Source organism: Condylura cristata, unplaced genomic scaffold (genome assembly GCF_000260355.1).
Source record: "Condylura cristata isolate star-nosed mole 26May11 unplaced genomic scaffold, ConCri1.0 scaffold00014, whole genome shotgun sequence".
Taxonomy (NCBI): Eukaryota; Metazoa; Chordata; class Mammalia; order Eulipotyphla; family Talpidae; genus Condylura; species Condylura cristata.
The window spans coordinates 40,949,182-40,972,920 of NW_004567115.1; the positions used below are offsets into that span (position 1 = coordinate 40,949,182).

The following is a 23,739-nucleotide window of genomic DNA, read 5'->3' on the forward strand; positions in this document are numbered from 1 at the left end:
GGAGCTGAAAAAGATCATACTTAGTGAGATAAGCCAGAAAGAGAAAGGAAAAATACCAGATGGTTTCGCTCATAGCAGGAATATAATGGACCAGGCGAGAAAATAACAAGAATAATGAACAGCTATATACCAGAGACATTTTGTGGAGGTGGAGTGGGGAATGGAATCAAAAGCAGGGGGGTAGGGAAGGAAATGCATGGGATTATGGTGATGGCACACGGGTGACCTGGTGATGGGAAATCCATGGGGATTATAATTGAGATGGGAAAAAAATGTACAAAATGATGTAAAAATAAACTGTTTTAAAAAATATTAAAAAAAGGGCCCGCCCTGTTGGCGCAGCGGGTTAAAGCACTGCACTAAGAAGCTAAAGCCATTTCCGCATGAGTTCGATCCCCGCCTGCCCCGGAGGAGTCCACATGGTGTGGCAGACCTCTCCTGACCCGCCCGCTGCTCCCCTCAGCAGTGTACTTCCTCTATCTGCCTATTCTGCTCCCTGTTCTATCTCTGGTGAATCCTATCACCCTCCACATCTCTGGCCTGTACCTCAGTTCTGTATGAATAAATAAATCTTTTAAAAAATATATTAAAAAAAAAGATTGCCATTCTAAATGAAATTTAATCTTAATGTTTTTCTTGTCTTTAAATGTCATTAAATTCCAAACAAAAACCTTGATCTAGATTAAACCATTCTTCTTTTCCTTTATTTTCCTTGACTGCTTATTTTGCTACTTCTGTTTCCAGCATATCAAATTTTCTGCTTTCCAAGTGACTTGTTTTGCCACATCTTTGTAAACTGATCCAAAACACACCCCATCTGGAAAGCTATTTTCTTTCCTGTCTCTTTGCCTCCAAATTATTTTCTTCAAGAGTCTTTAAATAAATGAGTCTTTTGAAACACTTTCTGGACATTCCAAACTCAACCACTTAAGCCACATCACAGGCACCCTGCCTCTACACTCTAGCATCACGATGTCACTGTCACTGGGCTTGTCCTTCTGGCAAGGTGATGATTGGTCTTGGGTTCAGGGTTTAATAACTAGGCAGAGTCTGGGGTTCTGGTGTTTAGTAAATGAATGTTCAATAAATAAAACTAGATTATAGAAAAGGAACACAGAAAAAAGGAAAAGGAAGGGAAACTGCTGGGTTCTTTTTAAAATGATTAATTTTTACAATTCATCGTGCTGCTAAACATTAGATTTTCCTTCTAATAAGCTGTTTTGAGAAGAGGACAAAGATAATTATTGATAACATAAAGAACATGTTTGCATAAGCATGCAAAGCCTTTCATGAGAGCAAGTTTTTTTTAATAGAAAAAAAGGGTCACCTTTATGAGTACTGTGTGTGTGTGTGTGTGTGTGTGTGTGTGTGTAGGATGCATGCTTCTTTTACTGTTTTACTAACTAGCAGAACCCTACGCAAAACAACAAAGGACATTAAATAGATACTCTAAAGTCCACGTTAAGAGTTTCAAAGGCTTTCATGTCTTTGAAAATTCAATCATCACTAGAAAAATATAGAAACAAGATAACAAAATATTACAGATTAATGTTTTCTCCAGTAAATTTTGTTTTAAAACTACAGATCAAAGCAGTCTATTAACTAAAAAAAAAAAATTTTCTTTGCTCCAGTTTCAATTTATTGTCCTTAATGTTTTAGGGTGAGAGTATGAATTTTCGGCAAATGAAAACTTTTGCTTGTGTTTTAGTTGGAAGAATTACAGGAGGTTTGGGTTTTGATTACACAATATTCATATAGCATCCCAGAGCAAAATAAAACTGAGTGCTTCCAAAGTCTATTCATCCTGACGATCTTGGCAAAGTGCACATGAGAAGGACATTGCTGTCCTCCTCGGCTAATGTGTTTTTGCCCAGTTTACTGGGGTACAGTTAACATACAGCATTGAGTAAATTTAAGGCACAGAGTGTGATTTAATAAATGTATAAACTTTGAAATAACTGACACAAAAGGTTAGTAAATGTTTTGTTGTTGTTACTGGTGAGAACATTCACGATTTAATCTTAGCAACTTTCAATTGTGCAACACAATGATATTATACTAGACACTAAACTTAATCCTCCTAAGCTTGCAGATGGTCCCCCTTGACCACCTCCAGCCATTTCACCACCCTCCAGGCCAGGCCCTAGTTATTTCTATAATGTTATCCCTTTAAAATTCCACTTTTAGGGACCTCCCTGGTGGCACAATGGGTTAAAGCATAGCACTATGAAGCTAGATGCAGCCACCTCATGAGTTCGATCCCCGGTCAGGGGGGTGACCGACATGGCATAGCAGACCTCCCCTGACCGCCTGACCCACCCACTACTCCCCTCAGCAGTGTACTTCGCAGTCTGCCTGTTCTGCACCCCACTCTGTCGATGGTAAAGCTTCTCACCGCTCCTGCACCTCTGGCCTATACCCCAGTTCTGTACACATAAGTAAATAAATCTTTAAAAAAAAATCCACTTTTAAATGGTTTCATACAGGATTTGTCTCAGTCTGGCATTTATTTTTTTACACCATAAACATATGTATTTTTTTTTACATCATTCTTCATTTTGTGCATTTTTCCAACTCAGTTGTAATCCCCATGGGCCTGCCTCCACCAATTCACTTGTGTGCCATCACCACAGGGTCTGGCATTTCTTTAGAATAATGTCTTCAAGATTCATCCATACTGGCCACAAAGGGAGGATTTCCTTTTTATTAGTTGGTATATCTGTTTCCTGCTAATGAGTTAATGATATTCTTGTATGATTTAGATATTAACCTTTTTCAGATATGTGGCTTGTAAATATTTTCTGCCATTATGTGGGCTGCTTTTTAATTTTGTAAATGGCTGGGCTGCTTTTTAATTTTGTAAACGGCTTTTTCATTTTGTTTCAATTTATTTTGCTGTGCATAATTGTTTTTAGTTTGACATAGTCCCATATATTAACTTTTGACTTGGCTACTATTTTTCAAATTATTTAAAACAATCAGGAAGCAAAAATATTTCCAAAAGCAAATAGAAATGATTTAACAAATATTGTCTTAAGTCATATAGAAGTTCACCAATCACTGAAAAAGAAAACTGCTCAGTTAATATTTCCTTACCAATAAAAGATAATTACCCTGTTCATATACTTTTAGATTTCTATTGCCTCTACTATCTATCTGTGTGTGTATATATATATATATACATATATATAGTATACATAATAAAATTTCTGATATAATATTACATAATTGCCAAGTCATCTTCAGCTATCTTAGACAACTGGAACTATTTTCAACCTGTGGGCCTAAATCTTGACATTATTTTTTTAAAAGACTTACTTATTTATGCATACAGAACTGGGATACAGACCAGAGATGCATGGGCGGTGGGAGGATCCACTAGAGTCAGAGTGGGGAGCAGAACAGGCAGAGCCACGAAGTACACTGCTGAGGGGAGCAGTGGGTGGGCCAGGAGATGTCTGCCACACCATGTGGGTCACCTCCAGGGCGGGGATCGAACTAGTGCTGAAGTGGCTTTAGCTTCTTAGTGCTGTGCTTTAACCCACTGGGCCACCAAGGAGGGCCCAAATCTTGACATTTTAAGTCATTCAATGACTCTGCATGCGTGTATAATTCCCAAGGATTCAAGTCTTCAAGAATTGACTTCATCATCATTATGTAATGACTCTCTGTGTCTGATAATTTTCCTTTCTCTGAAATTGTTTGTTAAAATCAAGACATACTCATTTTCTTCTCATTGTTAGTTTGGTATTTCTTTCATCATTAATTTTAATAGCTGTGTCATTATATCTGAAATTACATAGATCATTCAGTACTTTAGATTTACAAATCAGTTGAAATTTTAGTGATTATTATTCTTTTGCCTAATAAGCCACTTTTGCTTAGCTGATCATACAGGCAATGTTCATTATTTACAGATCTCATATTTGCAAACTTTTCTTCTTGTCAAAAAGTTCTCATAATTCCAATATCAGGTATTTCCATTGTCATCAAATAGATGTAAACAAAGAGGTGGGAAAAAATGAATAACCACTGCACATACTCCCAGCTGAGACTGTGTAAGCTGTCAGCTACTAATGCTATAAACAAGGGACCATTTTGCACTTTATTTAGTGACATATTTTTGGATTTTAATGCTTTCTGTTGATGATTTTACTCTTTAAAGTAACTCCCAGCCTAGTGCTTATTTGAGTGCTTTCTTGTTCCGAAGCACAAGTATTAGTAAGAAACTATGTGCATTAGGTAAGCTGCATTTATATAGCAGTTCTAACACTGTTAACTGCAACTTTAATGTCACTGAAAAATGCAATAATCCATTTTTCAGAAATTTTCATCCATCCAGAAAAAAGAAACAATGTATCTGTGTAAGGCTGTCCAGAAAATGCTAAATTGACATCTATTCTATTGTCTGACATTATGAAAATGCAGCCAGATTTGTGAGTTCATTTAATGATATCTGATCATTTTTAAATGTTGTGGTCAGCTTTCCTTTGTAAATATTGCTAGCTGATTTCATGTTTCAAAGGTAAACTGCATAAAAACCTTCCCCTTGAAGTTGAAGCAAATACAGCAGATCAGGATGTTGCAGAAAAGCTTTAAAACATACCTCTTATGTTTTTACATGTAAAACAGTATGTGGAAGATAGGTTTTCAATGCTAGTGAGACTATGTTTTATAAGGATGCTGGGAAACAAGCATATGTAATGTAAAGGCAGTTTGTTGACAATACTAAATAACCAAAGAGGAGTAAAAACCTACTTCTGTATTTTCACTAAGAACAAAAGTGCAACATTTCAGTCTGTTAATGGCAATCATGTATATTATAACTACCACAGATAGCAAAAATCAACTGGTACATAATAAAAGCTAATTAAATTGATATGGTTCATATAACCAGGCCTTACTTATTACACCATAGGGGAAACAAAGAATTATCTAGAAATTCTTGTTCTAAAGTGACACGGAGGAGAAAAATATGATGACTTAAAAAAAAAATTAAAATTTCTATTAATAGCAGAGGTGATCACTATATATCTAAAAATTCATAGGTTTAATTAAAATTATGAGTCAGGCCCTCCCTGGTGGCGCAGCGGGTTAAAGCACAGCACTGAGAATCTGAGGCCACTTCCGCATGAGTTCGATTCCCGCCTGCCGCCTGCCCCGGAGGAGACCACATGGCGAGCCAGACCTCTCCTGGCCCGCCCGCTGCTCCCCTCAGCAGTGTACTTCTTCGATCTGCCTGTTCTGCTCCCCACTCTGTCTCTGGTGAAGCCTCTCACCGCCCCTGAGCCTCTGGCCTGTACCCCAGTTCTGTATGAATAAATAAATAAATCTTTAAAAAAAAAAATTATGAGTCAAATAATTTTTCTGGTTCCAAGGTAAACATAAAATTCAATATAATTTATTTTTATGACATTTAAACCAATGTGTATTAAGGACAAAAACAAGTTAAAATTAAACCTAAGTAGAAATGTAAATATGAATCATTTTAAGAAAGTTTCTTGTTGTAAAAGCTCAATAGCTATCTACTAGTTCTATTAGAAAAAAAAACAACTAATTTGATATATGTGACATATTAGTGACAGAAAGGCAACTATGTTGACCACTTACAATTATTTTCATTAAGAATTTTCAATACAATTTTCAAAACCCACATAAGTAAATATGTGAGCAAAAATTACTATACATACTTTGAAAATAAAGAATAATTGAGAGGTAGGCTCTGGATAATCTCAACAGAACGACGACTTTAAGATATATATGATGACAATAAAAAACAAAATGACTATAATTAAACATTTTTAGTAATAAAGGTATATTTATTTTGAAATATCTATTCCTCTAAAACTACTAAAAGTAGTCTGAGTCCAAGGCATAACTGGGCAAGACTCCAGGCCCCTTACTATTCTATGTCTTTTCCCTACAGGCTATCTTTCCTCTTATAAAACCATAAATTTCATCGGAGCTGATGTTATACCTCCTCCCTCTATTTTACAGTCTTCAGGCCATTTCCCTGCATAAAACACTCTTCTTTTTATTTCTGGTTGACACAAACATGTAAAGCTTACTCACTTGCCCTATATTTGAGCGCCTGAATTATAGGTTTCTTTCAATCCTAAAACCACGAGGATGGCTTTGATTTTTTCTTAATTTATTTTACATCATTCTTCATTTTGTGGGCTTTAATTTTTAAAGTGATCTCATTAATATCTTAGAGTTTAAATTCATTATTCTCCTCATCTCATCCTGTCAAAGAAAAATTCCACCTAACAGAAGTTAGCAGGTTAAGGAAGATTTTATTGAAGGCTTTGCAATAGGAGAAAGAAAATGAACTCAATTCCTCTGAAACAAAAAGCAAGAGGTTTTTCAAGCAACTAGGATAAACTAGAGGAAGAATAGCAGAGCGCACTGTCTAATGGCAGTATGGTATGGGGGAGCTCCGAGGTGGGGGGAGCACCTGGCAGGTGGGGAGGATCAGGGAATTGGGGGTGGAGTTGGACAGGAAGGAGAGGCAAGAAGGACAGGGAGAGGGAAGCAGAGGTAGTGTAGTCCTTGAGAGAGGCATATGGCATGAAGTCAGGAGCCTGCACTTGTTTCTCAGCCTTGGGCTTGTGCCAGGGATTTGGGAGCCATGGAAGGAGAGCTTGAAAGAGACAGACATGGCCCATGGGGAGGCTGACAATAGCAGCCTTTATCTTGATTTGGGTTTTGATATTGTTCCTTTCTTTCCAGACTTATCTAGCCCCTTCTGCCCATTTCCTATGGATCCCCACCTGAAGGTGCCTTAGACTTCTGGTAAACTTTTGGGCTTCACTGGTCCTGCTTTGGGCCAACCTTGTTTGGTAGGGCATTTACCCATGAGGTAGTAGGTGTTCAATTGGAAACTAGTTTTAACTATATTCTTTCTCTTCTCTCTATTGCACACTAATTAAAGTTATTATCTACTGAAGGTCTTACACACTAGAGTATATTTTGTTTGGATATAGCAAATGGTAGAATCTATTAGAGCAGACAGATCTGGGGCTCTCAGGGTGCCCCTCATGCAGTCCTGTAACAATCTGATCACCTGTGTTAGCTAATTAACATTAATGGAGTTTAGGCACCTACCCTCTCCATACTCTAGGAAACAGAAACTTTATCACTTGATGATTATACATACTTTCAAAGAGACTGCCTCCCAGACCTTGAGAAATATATTTCTGGATTATAAAATGGAGAAAGGTTAGGAGAAGATTTACATGTCAAAAATATAAAATATTTATAACTGCAAATTTTCAAAGTAAATGCTCTCTGATAAGGGCTCTGATAGGAGAGCCCTTTTGACTAAATCTTTCTAAATTTCAGTCAAACCAAGAGAAACATTAAGGCATTCTTGGTCACTCTATAAATACACTAAATTTAAACTAGCTGTATATCCTGGTAGCATGTCAGTCAACTCTGTGATTTGCTATCTGAGAGGCTGGATATCTCAGAAACTGCCTTTATTACTAGTGAGAGGGACTGTTCCATCAAATCTTGAGAGATTCACATCATCCTTCAGAAAGGTGATAGCCACTGCACTTTCACAACTCTACTTTTCTACTGCTCTCCTCTTTTTCAAAGGTTTTGAATGACACAGTGATTTTTGGCTTGATATATGTTCAACTTAAGCTAGCCCTCTTTTTTAACTAAAAGGAGAGCAATTGTGCCATTTTAAATATTAATTTTGAAGGTCAGAGAAGTCTTGTTTGAGTAGATGAGAAGGCTGCTTTACTCCTTTATATTTTTATTGAGTATTTTCCAAGGACAATCTGTAGCAACTGCATTGAAACAAAACACAGGAAGAACCTAGATTTCAGCAAGTGTTGCTGGGAAAATTCCAATTTTAGTTAAAGCCACTTGCTGCAATCCTACTCCTAGGTATCTAGGCAAAGGACACAAAAACATTGATTTGAAAGGATACCTGCACCCCATGTTTATTGCTGCTCTCTGTATAACCCAAATGCCCAAAAATAGATGTGGTACATATGCACAATGGAATATTACTCAGCAATTAAAAAAGATAAACTCATGCCTTTATCAGCAACATGGATGGAGCTGGAAGGAATCATGTTTAGTGAAATAAGCCAGAAAGAAAAAGAAAAATATCAAATGGTTTCACTCATTGCAGGAGCATAAGGGCTCAGTAAAATAAAAAAAGCAATTGTAATAAAATAAAAATGAAAAACAACTATAAACCAGAGACATTTTATGGGGGTGTAGAGGGGAATAGGATCAAAACTGGGGTGGGAAAAGTGCACGGGACTATGGTGATGGCACACAGGTGAAGTGGTGGTGGGAAGTCCACAGGGATTACAACCAAGATGAAAAAATGCACAAAATGAAGAATGATGTAAAAAATAAATAAAATAAAATAAATAGAAAAAAAAAACTTGCTGCTTTAAGTGCCATTAGGGATACTATTTGCACTTTGGGTATATTCTTGGGCAACATTGTTTTCTAATTACAGAGCAGAAAGTTTAATAATCTTCAAATATTTCTATTTTCCAGGCTGTGATAAAGACATGCTGATTGATATTCTAACTCAACGCTGTAATGCACAAAGACAGATGATTGCAGGGGCATATCAGAGCATGTATGGCCGGGTAAGGGCTCTTCATCTTGACCTATGCCTAAGGCGAACTCCTGAGAAATAACAGCACTCTCACAGAACAGAATCTGTTACTCTTTTCAGTCTAAAGATTACCAGGTCATGGGCTTCATTGTGTGTCAGAAACAGTTCAGATGCCTTTAATATGTTTCAAGACATGAAAGAATAATGTCCCACCAAATACCTATGTATGAGGTATGTTGACAGTCTCCACCAGTCCTCCCCAAATCATCCAGCTTCCTAACATGAAGAGTTCTGATAGCCTTCTACTGTCAGTTGGTCCAATTAGGCTAAAAATGTGATTCTGGAAACACCCCTATGTGGAGCGTTATGGAAGGCAGAAAAAAGACTAATGATCACTAGGTCAAAAAAATAAGATCTTTTTCTGCAATTCTCCACAGGTCCTCACCTAAGTCTCAACCAGAATGAATTCTCTGCTAGCTTTTCTTCTCACAGCATGCAGTTACAGAGACCATTAAAAAAGAATGGCAGTTTAAAAATAGTTTAAGGCAATAAAACTATCCATAGTACTTTAAAGTAATCACATTCTAATTTCAAAGTAAGTGCCATTAAAGAGTCCTTTCTTTTGTTATGCATTTAAACCACAGATTCAGAACAAAAACTCTTCAGGCCAAAGGGCCTGAAATAGCAATTACTTTGTCAACTGAGCATTATAGATGAAACACTACCATAAAACTTTCTTTATAGAGTTAGTCCATACAAATTTACTCCATTTCTAAACCTCAGTCTTTGATCAACTATAATACATGAACTAAAGAACAGCCTTCCTGTTTTAGAGTGAATTAATAATCCAAAAGCCACACTGCTAGTAAAATTAGTTGACTTAAAACACAGGAGGAAATCAGCAATGCTTTTATTTCCCAGGTAAAACTTAACATTCCCAAGACGCCACTACTCGTTTTCTTTTGAAAAAGAACATAAAATCTATAAAATTTGTAGTCATTAGTAATCAATACTGTTTTAATATGCACACTGCTCTGAGTGATTAATTTTCAGTACTATATGTGTTATGTGTGTGTGTGTGTATGTCTGTGTGTACAACAATACTGTTATTACAATTTCAACACTGTATTAGTTTTAGGAAGTTTCACATCTCAAAAGTATGAAACCACACTATGTGTACCATCAAAGTTCTAGTAATTTTCTACCACTATCAGCACTGTCTCCCAGTTCCTCTCATCCCCTATTCCCTAGCCCTCAGGTAACCACAGTTTTACTGTCAAAATCTAATGGTTGCACTGTTTTTGCTTTGTTATTTGTTTCCTTATATTCCACATATTATTGAAATCATGATGGCTGTACTTCTTCCTACTTATTTCATTTAACCCATGTTGTTGCAAATGGCAAGACTTTATCTTTTCTACAATTGATTAGTATCCCATTGAACGTCTTTATTCATTCATCCATTGATGGCATTTAAGTCATTTCCACATCTTGATTATCGTAAATAGATGCAATTAACATAGACAGTCTATATCTCTTCCAACTAATAGTTTCTTATTCTTCAAATAAATACCTAGAAGTAATATTGCTGGACCATGAGGTAGCTCTATTTTTTAAGTGCCTCTGTATTGTTTTCCAAAATAGTTGCACCAAATTACATTCTTACCAACAGCATAGGAAAAGTTATTTTCTGCACACTCTCACAAATACATGTTGTTTGATAGCCTTTGGATAATAAGCATTTTCACAAACGTGAGATGATATTGTGGTTTTGACTTGCATTTCCCTAATAATAAATGATGAACTTTTTCTCATGTTGCTGTTTACATCTTTACACCTTCTTTGAATATGTATCTTTTCAGGCCCTCTGCTCCTTTTCTGATTGGGTTATTTGGCTTTTTCTTGTTGATTTGTATAAATTTCTTCCATATATATTGGGTAATATCCACTTGCAAGATGGGTAGGTAGCAAATACTCTCTCAATCAACAAGTTACCTCTTTGGTTTAATAACAATAGAAATTTATTTTGAACCAAAAATTTACATATATTACTGATTGCTATCCATAAGGTTAACTGAGTTTAAAATACTAATTTATTAATCGCTAAAATAATACACTGAAGTGGATTAAATCAATTGAGAAGTCTGGTGCTTACACTTAAGGGAAATACAATCTATTTTCTATGAAGTCCCCTTTACTCCTAAGAACACACTGTTGAGCCAGTATTTCTCCCCTATTACTAGAGTCTAAATCCTTGAACTCTGAAATATTTCCTATTTACTCTATAGTTAAGTACAAATGTCACACATTTAGATTGCTCAATTACTGCTAACAGAATGACAATGTGAAAAACAGTTAACCACATATCCTCTTATAACCTACAACTGGTGTCTGGTTGCTTCTAGAAATTCCTATCACTCACCCTAGGCTCTGGTCTAGCTGCTACCTGCTGGCTCCCAGGGTTATCTGTGCATTGGCTTGGGCTTGCCATACTGGGTACTGTTGGTCTACTTTTCTCTCTTGCCAACTAGAACGTAAATAAGAGGCCCAGTTATTTTCTGTTGTTCCTCCAGAGCTCATTCCAGGATCAGACATAAAAGAGGCATTTCATTTACAGAATAAGCAAATCTAGGGTATTACATTTTGCCTATTTGTTTTCTTAAAAAAGAAAAACAACATTTGATATCTACTTTGTATTATAGTCAAAATGAATATTCATACGTTGCCAGAATTTCTCTTTTACCTCCACCTCTCCTATTCTAACTGCTCTCAAGTTAATTACCTAACCTTCAATTAGCTCTTCCTGACCTTCCCCAGTGCTTGCTTTCAGGATTATTTCTTCCATTTTGCCAATGTATATGCATCTCTTACCATTTTCCCCTTCCCTGTCAGAAATAGATTTCCTGTATGTTAATCACTGATATTTTTATTTTTTACTAAAGTGGATTTGACATAAGTATCTTCTGAGCTGCAAGTGAAGCAACAATTCTACGCATGTCCCACAAATACTTACTACTTGATATTTTATATCAGTGAGGAGCTGCTGAATTTCATCAGCAACTTTGCCTCACCTAAAGCATACTCTAATCCCTAGACTCAAATGAAAAGCCCTTTGGAAAGTTTCTGATTGACATATTTATCGATGTAACTAATGAGGTCATTCCAGTATTCCATAGCAAAGCAAGTACTAGCCTACTGACAATGAAACCAGGAAACAGTGAAATGCCTCTGGAATTGGAGGAACAGACTGTCCATCCCTGATAAGTTCAGCAATCAGGCAGGCAGTGATTCCTGAAGGAGTTCAGATTCAGCATTGAAGCAATGTGTTTTCTCAGTTTTCACCTAAACAAGATAATCAGCTCTGAATTATCCTGGCTTCAAGCACTCACTTAACCCCTGATATGGTTGTTAATTTAGTAAAGAGGCTGAGTTTCCCAAAGTCTACAAAGGTAGAACCTGAACCAAGTTCTGAATCTTAAGTCATGTTTCCCAAAGTTTCTGAATAATGCCTGTTGTTCTCCTCTAACTAACCACCAGCCTTAACAAGGGCAGATACTTGTACTGTTAATTCCATCATTAACTTTCAAGGCTTTGTTCAGGATCAGCCATTCAAGAGGCCCTGATCTGACTGCCCTTTAAAATTGCCACTTTCCCAAGGCCTATGCTGGTATTCCATATCCCCTTGGCCTGATCTTATACTTTCCTCTGATTACTGCCTTCTAACATACTGCATCATTTATCTACACACCATTACTATTATTTCTTGTTTATCTCCTCTCTCTAGAAGACTAGTTCCACAAGGGGAGGAATCTGTTTAATTCACTACTATGTTGCAAACACCCACATTGAGTGGGAGGCATCTAGCTTTTACAGACCAAACTATCCCCTCAAAACAAATATTAAAATATGTGGAGAAGCACAGAAACATTCCCATACCTTTTTGGGCGCTTCTCAGAATGAGATGGGCAAGAAAACAAATTAACAGCACAAAAATTTAGTAGTGGATTAGTAGGGAGAAATGACCAAATTTAACTACATTTGTATGGAGGATCTCCATGGCAATAAATTCTAAAGTAAAAAGTACCAAGTATTTTTATCCCAAGGTAAGGAATGGAATGTGGCATAGCACCTCTGAGAAGGAGTCTCACAGGACAAGGAAGGGATGGCCTAGGGCAGGCTAAGGTAGGTTTCTCCAATACAAAGGTATTCTGGAGGTGACCCTAATTTTTTAAGCTTATGGTAAGTTTCTCCCCAGGTTCACTGGGCCTCCATGGACCTTAACTCCCATGCCAATGATACACATTGCAATGAATCTGTTCTGGACCTTCCAGAAAAAGCCTATCCAGACATTATGAGGGATACCTATCGTACAAGCACTGGGGGTGGGATTTTTCAGGAAGATTATTAAGGTTAAATGTTATCAAGAATGTTAAATTCCAGTTCAACAGAAATAGTATCCCTGTAAAAAAAAAAAAAAAAAAAAGACACTGGGGGTGTCTGCACAGGGTAGAGATTGTGTGAGGACACAACAATAAGGGGGTTGTCTATAAGAAAATAAGGCCCCAATAGAAACCAATACTGCTGTAGCCTGACAGGGTACTTCCATACTCCAGATTTGGAAAGAATACCTTACTGGGTTTAGGCAGCCCAATGTGTGATATGCTGTTAGGATAGCCCCTGACAGACTGACACAGTTGGTACTCGATAAAAAGATGGAAATAGGAGAGTTAATATTTCAAACCCATTTTATAATCACAGCCTATCCCCCATCACCTCCCATCTTTACGGTTAAATTTTTTTATGCTGAAGTATCAACATACCAAGGAAGCAACTGTCTAGAAAATTACTTTGCCCACTTAGAGAACTATAACGACCCCAGCACTAATAACAGGTGTTTATGTCTGCTTACTTTTTGCTTTAAGTTGGGAGTGAGGTAAATGTGGTTTTAATTCCAAAAGCTGAAATTCATTAGACATTTTATCAAAGATCAACTTTAGAAGAAATGAATTAAATAATTTAAAATGGTACAAGTGCCTTGACCTTCAAATACACAATGAATTAAATATCAACATACTCTGATGACGCTGAGAACTTAAATTACCGGAAAAAAATATCTATATAAGCTCTATACATTTAGATAATCTGTGTAAATTTTAGAGCTTAAACAATTATTTCTCTTGGAAACAACATATATAGTCTCGATGGAGGAAGGGGAAGGAAAGGAGGGAGAAAGGGAGTATCAGAGGGAGAAAAGGGAAAGAAAATCACACATATTTTCAAAGGTCAGACTTTATTAGTCTTCTAAACACTCTCAAAAGCCATTCTATAAATTTATACTCCCACTTGCAATGTAGAACAGTTCTAATCCCCTTAAATCTCATTAAACTCCTTAGGCTCTGACAAATCATGTAGGTGTGAATGGACCTCACAATAGTTTCAACTGCCTTTTTCCCTGCTAAAATCACTGAACATCCTTCAGGAGATACACTACATCTGCTGCTGCTATTCACTATAACCATTCTTGGAAAGGTAGACAGAAGAAAGGGCTGTCAATGTCTTGTTTTGCATAATGTCAGAAATATGAGGCCTACTGAGAATTCTCTTTTAACAATATCATTCCTCATTTCATTGTAACTGTCATTATTGACAATTTTTTCTACAAGCAAACCAATCCCTAAGTCACTCCTGTTCTTCTCACCAACAAAAGGCTGAGGCCAAATCCATCAATTTGTCTCATACAGCATTTAATTATCAAAGGACTCTAAGCAATAGGGGAGGTCAACTAGCAATATTGATCCTAATCGTGCCCTGAAAGGGGTCTGAACCCAATGAACTGAATAAATCCCATAAATCATGAGGACCTATCTTAAAAGGCTGAGTGGTTTCTCTTAAGTTTTAGTAACGACCTTTCCACTTGGTTTGAAGTTTTCATCTAGATACAACAAGGTGTATTTAGCAAAGGCACAGACCTCACCTTTGCCCACGAAATAATCATCTACTACAACTTGGCAAGTAAATGGAGGTTACTCTGAGTGACTTTCACAGCCAAAGTGGTATAATAAGGCATATAAAGTTGTTCTTGCCCAACACTAGAAAACTGTCTTTATTCTAGTAGTTTGTTGTTGTTGTTTTTTTTAAGATTTATTTATTTATACATACATACAGAACAGGCCAGAGGTGCAGTGGCGGTAAGAGGATTCGCCAGAATCCTCAGCAGAACAGGCCAACTGTCGAAATACACTGCTGAGGGGAGCAGCGGGTGGGTCAAGAGAGGTCTGCTGTGTCATATGGATCACCTCTGGGTTGGGGATTGAACTCATGCTGAAGTGACTATAGCTTCATGCTGTACATATAAAACAGGGCCATTTTCATAAAATTTCCAAAAAGCTACAGTGTCCCATACAATGATAGTGTATTCAACTAAGTGGTCATTATTCTTATAGTCCAAGACTACAATTAGAGAGACAGCCCAGGCAACTGAATCAGAGTTCCTATTCCACTTTTGGCTAAAGCACCAGCTGGAGAATAAACTAGCCAGTACACCCTGAGCCTGGTAACATTAAGAGAAAGAAAGAATTATCTTGCTCAATAATAGAAAATCAAATTTTCAAAATACATCTAAAAAAAAATTCCTGTTTCTTTTCTCTTTACACTTGCACACTTCAATAATTTTCTACTAACACCAAGTATGTGAAATCCATCTCAACACACTGAACAATTCTAATACTAAAAATCTGGCATTACCAGGCCCCAAGATTCCCCCAACTTCAGACACCAACAAGTCCCAGGTTGTCAACTTCTAACTTACTATAAATCAGGAGTTCCCTCAATCTTCTCTATAGGGTCTATGATTTACTAGGATGTCTCACTGAACTCAGGAACATGCTTTCCTTTTATTATAATTCCATATGATTATTACTGGTTTATTTTAAAGGATAAAACTCAGGTACAACCAATAGAAGACAAGCACAGGACAAGGTCTGAAGGAGACTTCCAAAGCCTCTCTGGTCATGCCATCCTCCACCACCTGAGGTGTTCGCCAAAAGGAAGTTCTCCAAACCTCTCTGGTTAAGTGTTTTTAATGAGGGCTTCATTATATAGGCATGATTAATCAAATCACTGGTCATTGGTAAATAAGTAACTCTTCAGTCCTTCACCCCTCTCTAGAGATTGGGGGCTGAAAGTGCCAACCTTCTAACCATAAGGTTAGATCCTCTGGCTACCAGTCTTCTGCCAAGTCACCTTATTACTATAAACTTGGACATAGTTGAAAGGGGCTTATAATTAAAATAAAGGTACTATGCTTGCCATTGTCACATAGAATATTTGGTGAGCTCTGATAGGAAATGGTGATACCTAACAATTACAGTTTTTATATATTACATATTATTTTTATATTAAAATGTACACTGTAGCTTATATATTTATGTCATATAAAACTGTTATAAACTTTTATGTATTATATAACTGATACATAAAATGTATCATTATATCACTATATCCTTCTCCCTGTTACCTTATGACCAGTAGTCTGAAAGAATGACTATCCTTACTGGCCTTACTAAACTGTCTAGATCAGAAGGTATAAAGGAGACAGTTAGAAACTGTACGGGCCTGATTAAATATCACTGATATGAAAGACAGGATACATGGAAGATATCAAATATTTTCATTAGCAATCTATCAAATATTTTCATTAGCAATCTATATTGAGGAAGATCTAGAATAAAATCTACACCCTGGTTAGCTGTGGCAAACTCAATAACCACTCATGGTGTTGCCAAAGTCAGCCAACTCAAGAGGCATTTTGCTATACTAGCTTCATGATAACAATCTCCTAAATTTCTGCTGGGTATTATCGTAAGAGCAAAGAGGATTTTTAAGGCAGTATATGTTGCCTTGCTGTACATGCCCACAATTAGTCATTTTGCTGTTTTGTAAGTCAACACTTCTTTAGTTTTATTTATAATTTTCAACTGCATAGTTGATTTTTCTTTTAATATGCAACTCAAGCTTTTTGGCATATATGCCATATTTCCAAAAGGACATTCCTTACCAGTATTTTTCTTCCTGAAAAATATCAAATCAACATTAATATATTAATTTAAATATACTAAGTTAACACAGTTAACAGTTTATAATGTTATTTTAACCTTAATGTATTAATATAGATAATTAATGGTACTGATGTATTGATATATTAATTTAAATATTAGTTTAATTCAATCTTTTCCTGAGACTAGAACCTTTTCCCTTCATTATTAAACATTTATTTGGACTCCTATAGAATTCTAGGATGAATTGTAATTCTGTTTCTTAGCTCTCTGCAGATATTCTCTTTTTCCCTGACTTTTGAGAAAGCTCTTCTCACACTAAATGTTTTATCCTTTCTAGGTTCTCTATTACTCTTTGGTTGCTTTTAAGATATTTTCCCTTGTCTTTGGTATTCTGCATTTTCCCTGGCAGTCAACATGTTGTGTATCCACTACCCATCCCTTTGGAAAATTTTTTATAAGTGCATCTTGTAATATTTTTATTGTGAGAACTTTCAAAGTAGAAAAGTAGGATTTTTTTTTTTTTTTAGTTATAATCTTTTTGTTCTGGAGTTAGGGAATTTCTTTAGATTGGTTTGGCATCTGCTCCTTAAGGAAGCCCTAGGAGAATCACCAGTTCAGGATTAAGTTTCATGATGATTTCCCATGATTCTATTAAAACCCAGACAATGAGAGGTGAGATTTCTGCCAATCTTCTAATGCTGAATAGTAATTTTTGCCCTAGTTCACACCTTCACTGAGTATAATCCTTGGAGAAGCTCAACCTCACATAAGAGGTTTCAGGCTTAATTATCTATGTGACATTGGCTGCACAAATGTTCTCCTGTCATCAAATAATATCCCACACTGGGCATTGAAATCCAAAGCAAATAGCTCCTCCAACCGGTCTCTTCTCTCCTCAGTCTCCTGCTAGGTCATCTTCAAGGTCAGTTCATTTACTTACCTTCTGCTTTTCATTGGTGCTCTGGATTTTACGTCCAGGTAATTCTCTTTCTTCTGAGGTTAGGTATGCTTTTAAGAGAATGTTATATTTTATCAGGTGTTTGGGAGGTGGGGGTAAATAGTGGCTTAATATACTACATTTCTGCAGAAGATCAATTATTACAATAATGAGTCTGAGACAAAATCAACAAATTTCCACTGAAAATTGAATCACTAAATAAGTTATCTGTAAAATATGTATTTGCGACGTGAACTGTTCAAAGAATATCACTACTAAGAAGTGACAAAAGCACCTCATACAAATGCTTCTGTGCTGTGAAACTACAAATATTTACAATGCCTACTGAGGTGGGAGTAGAATTAAGACAAATAATTCTAGGCTGCATTTTATACATAATTGAGTGTTTAAACACTACGTTTTTTTTTTTTGTCATAGAACAGAACATAGAAGGTAAAAACCCATAAAACTGTCTACCTGAGTAAATTCAGAGAAGCAAAACATTAGTCATACTTCCATTTCTTCCAATTCCACATAGTCAGATATAGGTAAGAGGAACAGGAAGAAGAAAATGCCATTTTAGTTTAAATGGGGTGGTCAAAAGAGCTATAACATGGGCTATCTGCAATCGCAGTGGCAGCAAAGAAAAGAGCGATTTGAAAAGCAAGTAGACATTAGCTTAATGCAAGGCGAAGCTATGAGTCCCACAGTCTCTAGTCTTTGAAAAACCAGAAAGAGGCAGCCTGGCTGGGGAAAGTCACACTCCAAAAGTTGCGCCTGTAGTTATTTATGTAAGTCTAAGTGAGAATTTAAGACTGTAAGAAAGAGAACCTTTTTGAAGGTTCTTTTTTGAACTTGCAGTTTAGTTATTTTAATATATTATTCAATATTTATCTTCCCAACTGAAAATCTGATGTCCTGATGACAGCATACAATAGTCACTACTATAGCACTTGGCAATTTTGCACTGCAAAATGTAATTACAAATTCCATTTATCTTCCCCCGCCAAAAGGACATTCAAGAAAGAGTACAGGAAGAAAAGTAAAAGTCCTGAGATGAATAGCAAGTCCACGGATCCAGGGGTAAGAAGCCCACGGTAGGCAGAGGAGTCAGGAGGCACATAGCATGCCCCCTGGGAACCACTGTGAGGACTCTGGCATCTACAGAGAATAAAACACCCTTGCTCTTGCTCTCTTCTGTTACCTTCTACACAGGAGGGTTGTATTTAACCTAGAGATTGGAGTGGGAAAGGACACTCTGAGCAGAAGAGCTACTAATCCAATTTGTATTTTCACAGGATCACACTGTCAGACAGTTTGAGGGAAGACTGCAGGGTACAGGTTCAGAAAGGAGACTCATTCAGAGGCTTTTACATTAATACAGGAGAGGGCTGAGGGTTACCCCACTGGGGCTGTGAAAGCAAAAGTAATTTTAAAAGTCGTTAGTTGCTGGTCATACTTACAAGTCAGACAAGAGAATTTATTGATAACTGGGTACAGGAAAAGTTGAGGGAAATATAATGTACTAGACAAACTTCTAACTGGAGGGAGGAAAAGAGTAAGAGAAAACAGTCCAGTATTAGGCATTTTTGATCTGCAGTCAATTACTGAAATTTGGACAGAAGGAATAAATTGAGTACCTAACATGTGCCAGAGAATATTTTAAAAATTTCATCTGAGTTAAATATTTTCTACTATACTAACCTATGAGGTAGGTGCAACATTATTTTAACTTTATAGATACAAAGATTTAAAGAGGTTAAGTAATGTCGTGATCTTACAACAGGTACTTTGCACAGATAGCATTCAAACCTAAATGCCTCCAGAATCTAAACACTAATTATATTAAATGATAACTGGAATTATATTACTTTGTTGAAGTCCTCTACAAAATCAGGTTACTACAGCCAAGGCTACACACATTACAAAACAAACTATCCTAGCGCCATCTAGTGGTATCACAAGACACAAACACAAGCAGGCTTTCAGTATTGGCATGTACTGGTATAACAAGCAGAGCATCTAAGAATGTTGTTATAAATATTCTAAACAGCATCGAGTCATTTTTTTTTACCTAGAACTATGCCTTTATACTTTAAATTAGGGTGTTTTCTCTTTCCACAGTCAATTATTTATTTGGGTATGATTAAGTTTGTGTATGCATATTTATATAATACATACAATATACACTCTGCACATCAGTATGAAGTTTGACCTACATGGTAAATTTTGGTAAATGTGTGAGAAAACCAATGTCCTGAAAGTTTCTGGATGGAAATAAATGCATTTAATATGAGCATTAAATACATCATATAATAAATACAAAGAAAGAACAGCAGTAGCAATGAGACAACCTCAATTAGGAGTGAAGAGCCTCATTTTGACCTTTAATAATATACCAGCTTACAGGATTAAGTGTTGATTTAAGGTCCTGTGTTTTCCAACTCATTAATGGTCAGCTGTAGTAAAGGCACAACATACTACATCCAAGCAGGAAATTATATTAAAATCATCTGAATAAACTTACCAACTCTTCCTCCCTCCACAACCCTGTTAAAAACCATTTGCATGATGGTGTGTATAATATCCCTAAGCTATGCCAGTGTTGAAAAAGTGCCTAAAAATATTACAGTAAAAGAGTTAAAAGATTTCAAAAATATTCCGTTTAAGATGCAAAAACAACTTTAAAAATAAAATTTTTTATTGATAAGTAAGGTACAATTTATGTAACAAAATACATTAATTTTTGTACAGCATGATGAGTTTTTCACATATATACACCAATGCAACCACTAGTACAGTGACCACATCGTCCATGTCTTACACCCCAAACTTTGCTCCTGCATCCTCCTACAGGCCGTGCAGCCTCCTGCTCAAGGCAATTATGGCTTGCTTTCTTCTTGCCCTTATAGATTAGCTTTGTCATTTCTAGAATTTTATATAAATGGGATCATGCCATATATTGCTGAGTATTTTTCCACCATATGGAGATACCAATATTTGTAATCCATTCACCTACTGGTGGACATTAAGAAGTTGCTATAAACACTTTTAGCTAAGAAGTTACTATTATGTTCTGTATATTCACAAATTTCAATTTATTTAATACTTTAAAGAGGGTTAGATGGATTTTTTTTTTTTTTTTTTTTTTGCATATTAGACCAGCAATGCAGGGTTGACCTCTCATTCACCAGAGGCAGAATGGGGGAATAGAAGAGATAGATGTACTGAAACGCACTGCTAAGGGGAACAGCAGACAAGACAGGAGAGGTCTACTGAACAACATGTGGGTTAGCTTCCTGACTGGGGATTATATTCAGACGATGAGACTTCAATCCTAGGCCACCAGGGAGACCCTTATGGATCATTTAAGTACAAGGGTTTAGTCATTAGAGAATACAAAAAGAGTTTTCTAACAAAGTTGAGATTTTCTACAATCTCTTCAATAATAATATTACAGTTCCAAATGATACTTATCCTTGTCAATACCTGGAATTATTAATTTTTGTAATTTTAGCCACACTAGAGAATATGTATCTCACTGTGGTCTTAATCACTGTTACTCCAATGACTAATATTTTAAGCTAATCATTTGGTGGGCTTATTTCCCATTTGTAATTTTCTCTGATTATGCATTGGCTCAGATCATCCCCTAAATTTTTATCAGGCTGACTGTCTTCTAAGCATTGAATATTAAGAGGCTTTTATTGGAGCTTCTAGATACAAATCTTTTCTCAGACTTGTGAAGTGAGTACCTGGGACTTTGCAGGGGAATAAATGTATTTAATATGATCATTAAATATCAAGTGTATTCTATTTCATTCATTTATTTTTATTTCCTTTCTTGACATTCTAGATATAGCTGACTTTTTTTTTTTTGAGGTAGAAAAAAAAAAACACTGATTCTCTGTTCTCTACAATGTAAATATTTGAAGCTACGACACTATCTTCTATTACTGTCAGCTGCATCCCCAAAACCTGTCATGTTATATTTGCACTTTCACTAAACTGAAAGTATTTTCTAACTTCCTTGGGATTTATTATTTATCTGTGAACCATATAAACATGCAATTTTAAATTTTCAAATATGTTTTGTGTTCAATATATTTTTAATTATTAATTTGAAGTTACTGTTTTGTAGTGAACAAAAGAATTCACAGACCAGCAAACTAAAGGCCATGTCTCAATCATGTCCCTCATTACTGGGAAGGAGCTACAGGTGTTTTGGGGGGAGATTAAAGTAACAGGATCCAGAAAGTAAAAAAGGAGCAAGTCCTCTACTTCCATGTGGAGGGAATCAGAATATGATGCAAGGGACAAAGTCGTAGTTCACCGTGCAAGTACCAAATGTGCTTGACTCAATTCTTGCACAGTAAAACTGATTTACAGAAAAGAAAGTTGAGAGTAGGATAATAAAACTATTTAGTACATTTTAATTAATTAAAAGTAGTAGTTAGACCTACTGGAGACTTTGACAGAGTCCCTACACGAATCTTATTTTAAGCCTTCAACAATATCTTTCATAACTAGAGATCATTTAAAGAATAATTGTAATGCTGGGCACAAAGTTACTCTTACATAAAATCCCACATTTAAAATATGTTAAAAGGATAGAAAGTAAGGTTAAAAGAGTTCCGATTAATTAAACCCATGTCACTTGATGATGCATACCGAGAAAAGTTACCATAATTATTTCGTGAATTAATGGATCAAGGTTCTGAGCTCCTCTATCTGCCACAGCTGCCCTAGTTCACATAGGGGCCAGGATCCTCAGCGACCACAGGGTTCTCCACCCTAAATCCTCAATTTGCGTCCCTCTTCTTTTCAGTCGGACGCCTGAGGCTCTAGTTGACGTCCTCACATTGCAAGGGCTAACACACACACCCCGGGGTTCCCCAACTCATTCCTCCTTCATTACTGAGGAACCTACCTTTTTGAACCGCGGATTCCAAGGGCTTCTCCAGAGAAATACAAAGAAAAGTCATTTCTGCCACAGGGAATTTCGCCCTGGGGTAGCAAAGTCTGTGTCAGCAGCAGAAGGCTCAGTCCCCACCACTCCCCCCCCCACCCCCGCGAGCTCCAGGTCCTGCGAGGTCTCGCGAGGTCTCAGGAGGTCTCGCCAGGTCTGGTGAGATCCCGCGTGAGCTCCGACTTGAAGCGTGGGTATCTTCTATGCACAGTAAAACTGATTTACAGAAAAGAAAGTTGAGAGTAGGATAATAAAACTATTTAGTACATTTTAATTAATTAAAAGTAGTAGTTAGACCTACTGGTGCCAAGCACCTCAAGCCTAATTACCTGGTTCTCTGAGCCAGTCCTCGTGCTTAGCGCATCTGGGTTCATCCTCTCCCTACTTCTTCATCCACCAAAAAAATGAAGTCTCTGAGATAGAGATTTTTAAAGACTTAGCTCACTTGCCTGGAAACTGGCGAGGTCAAAATCCTCAGGGAGGTCAGGACTGAAGATTCAGGGAGATGTAGTTCAATCCTAAAGGTGTTTTGCAGGCAGAATTCTCTCTTCTTTGGAGAAGATCGGTCTCTTTTTATAAAGAACTTCAATTAACTGGATAGTGCCGCCCATGTATCAGGAATAGTTTGCTTTATTTAATGTCTACTAATTTATATGTTAAATCTCTACTAAAGAAAAATCCCTTGACAGAAACATGTGGAATACTGTTTGGTCAACTAATACTGCGGTCTTACCAAATTGACATATTAAAATTAACCATCACACACAGCTTCTTCATCTCCTGTCAAAACACTACTTTTCTTGTCTAACTGTTCCATTTCTCTAATCCTATAAAATCCTTCCTGATCTCTTATCTTGAGTTTTTGTAACCCTTTTGCAACACTGTTAGGATGTTATATTGTGAAAAATGATATTGCAAGCTTAGAAAGTATATTAGTTCACATTTTTTGCTTACCTTGTCTTTTTATATGGAAAATGAATCTTTTTGAAAGCAATGAGTAGGATGCATTTTTGCAGCGACTACCACTGTCTGGGAATCAGTATGAAGTAAACAGCAGTTTAATAACTACTATCTTTCAATCAAAAAAATACCTCTAGAGCTCTATTGTATATGAGGAAAAATATAAACTGCACAACACTAGATGTTCATCTCTTTTATTCATTGCTATACTCCTGATACCTAG

The 23,739-nt window shown here is 36.5% G+C and overlaps 1 protein-coding gene across 1 annotated transcript in view; it reads left to right on the plus strand.

Moving 5' to 3' along the window:
• The window catches only part of ANXA10 (annexin A10), a 79,807-nt gene that overhangs the window by 43,447 nt on the left and 12,621 nt on the right, over positions 1–23,739 (plus strand). The window contains exon 4 of the mRNA XM_004682506.1: positions 8,530–8,624. Within this exon, the coding sequence (XP_004682563.1) occupies positions 8,530–8,624 (95 nt within the window). The remainder of the gene's footprint in view (positions 1–8,529; positions 8,625–23,739) is intronic.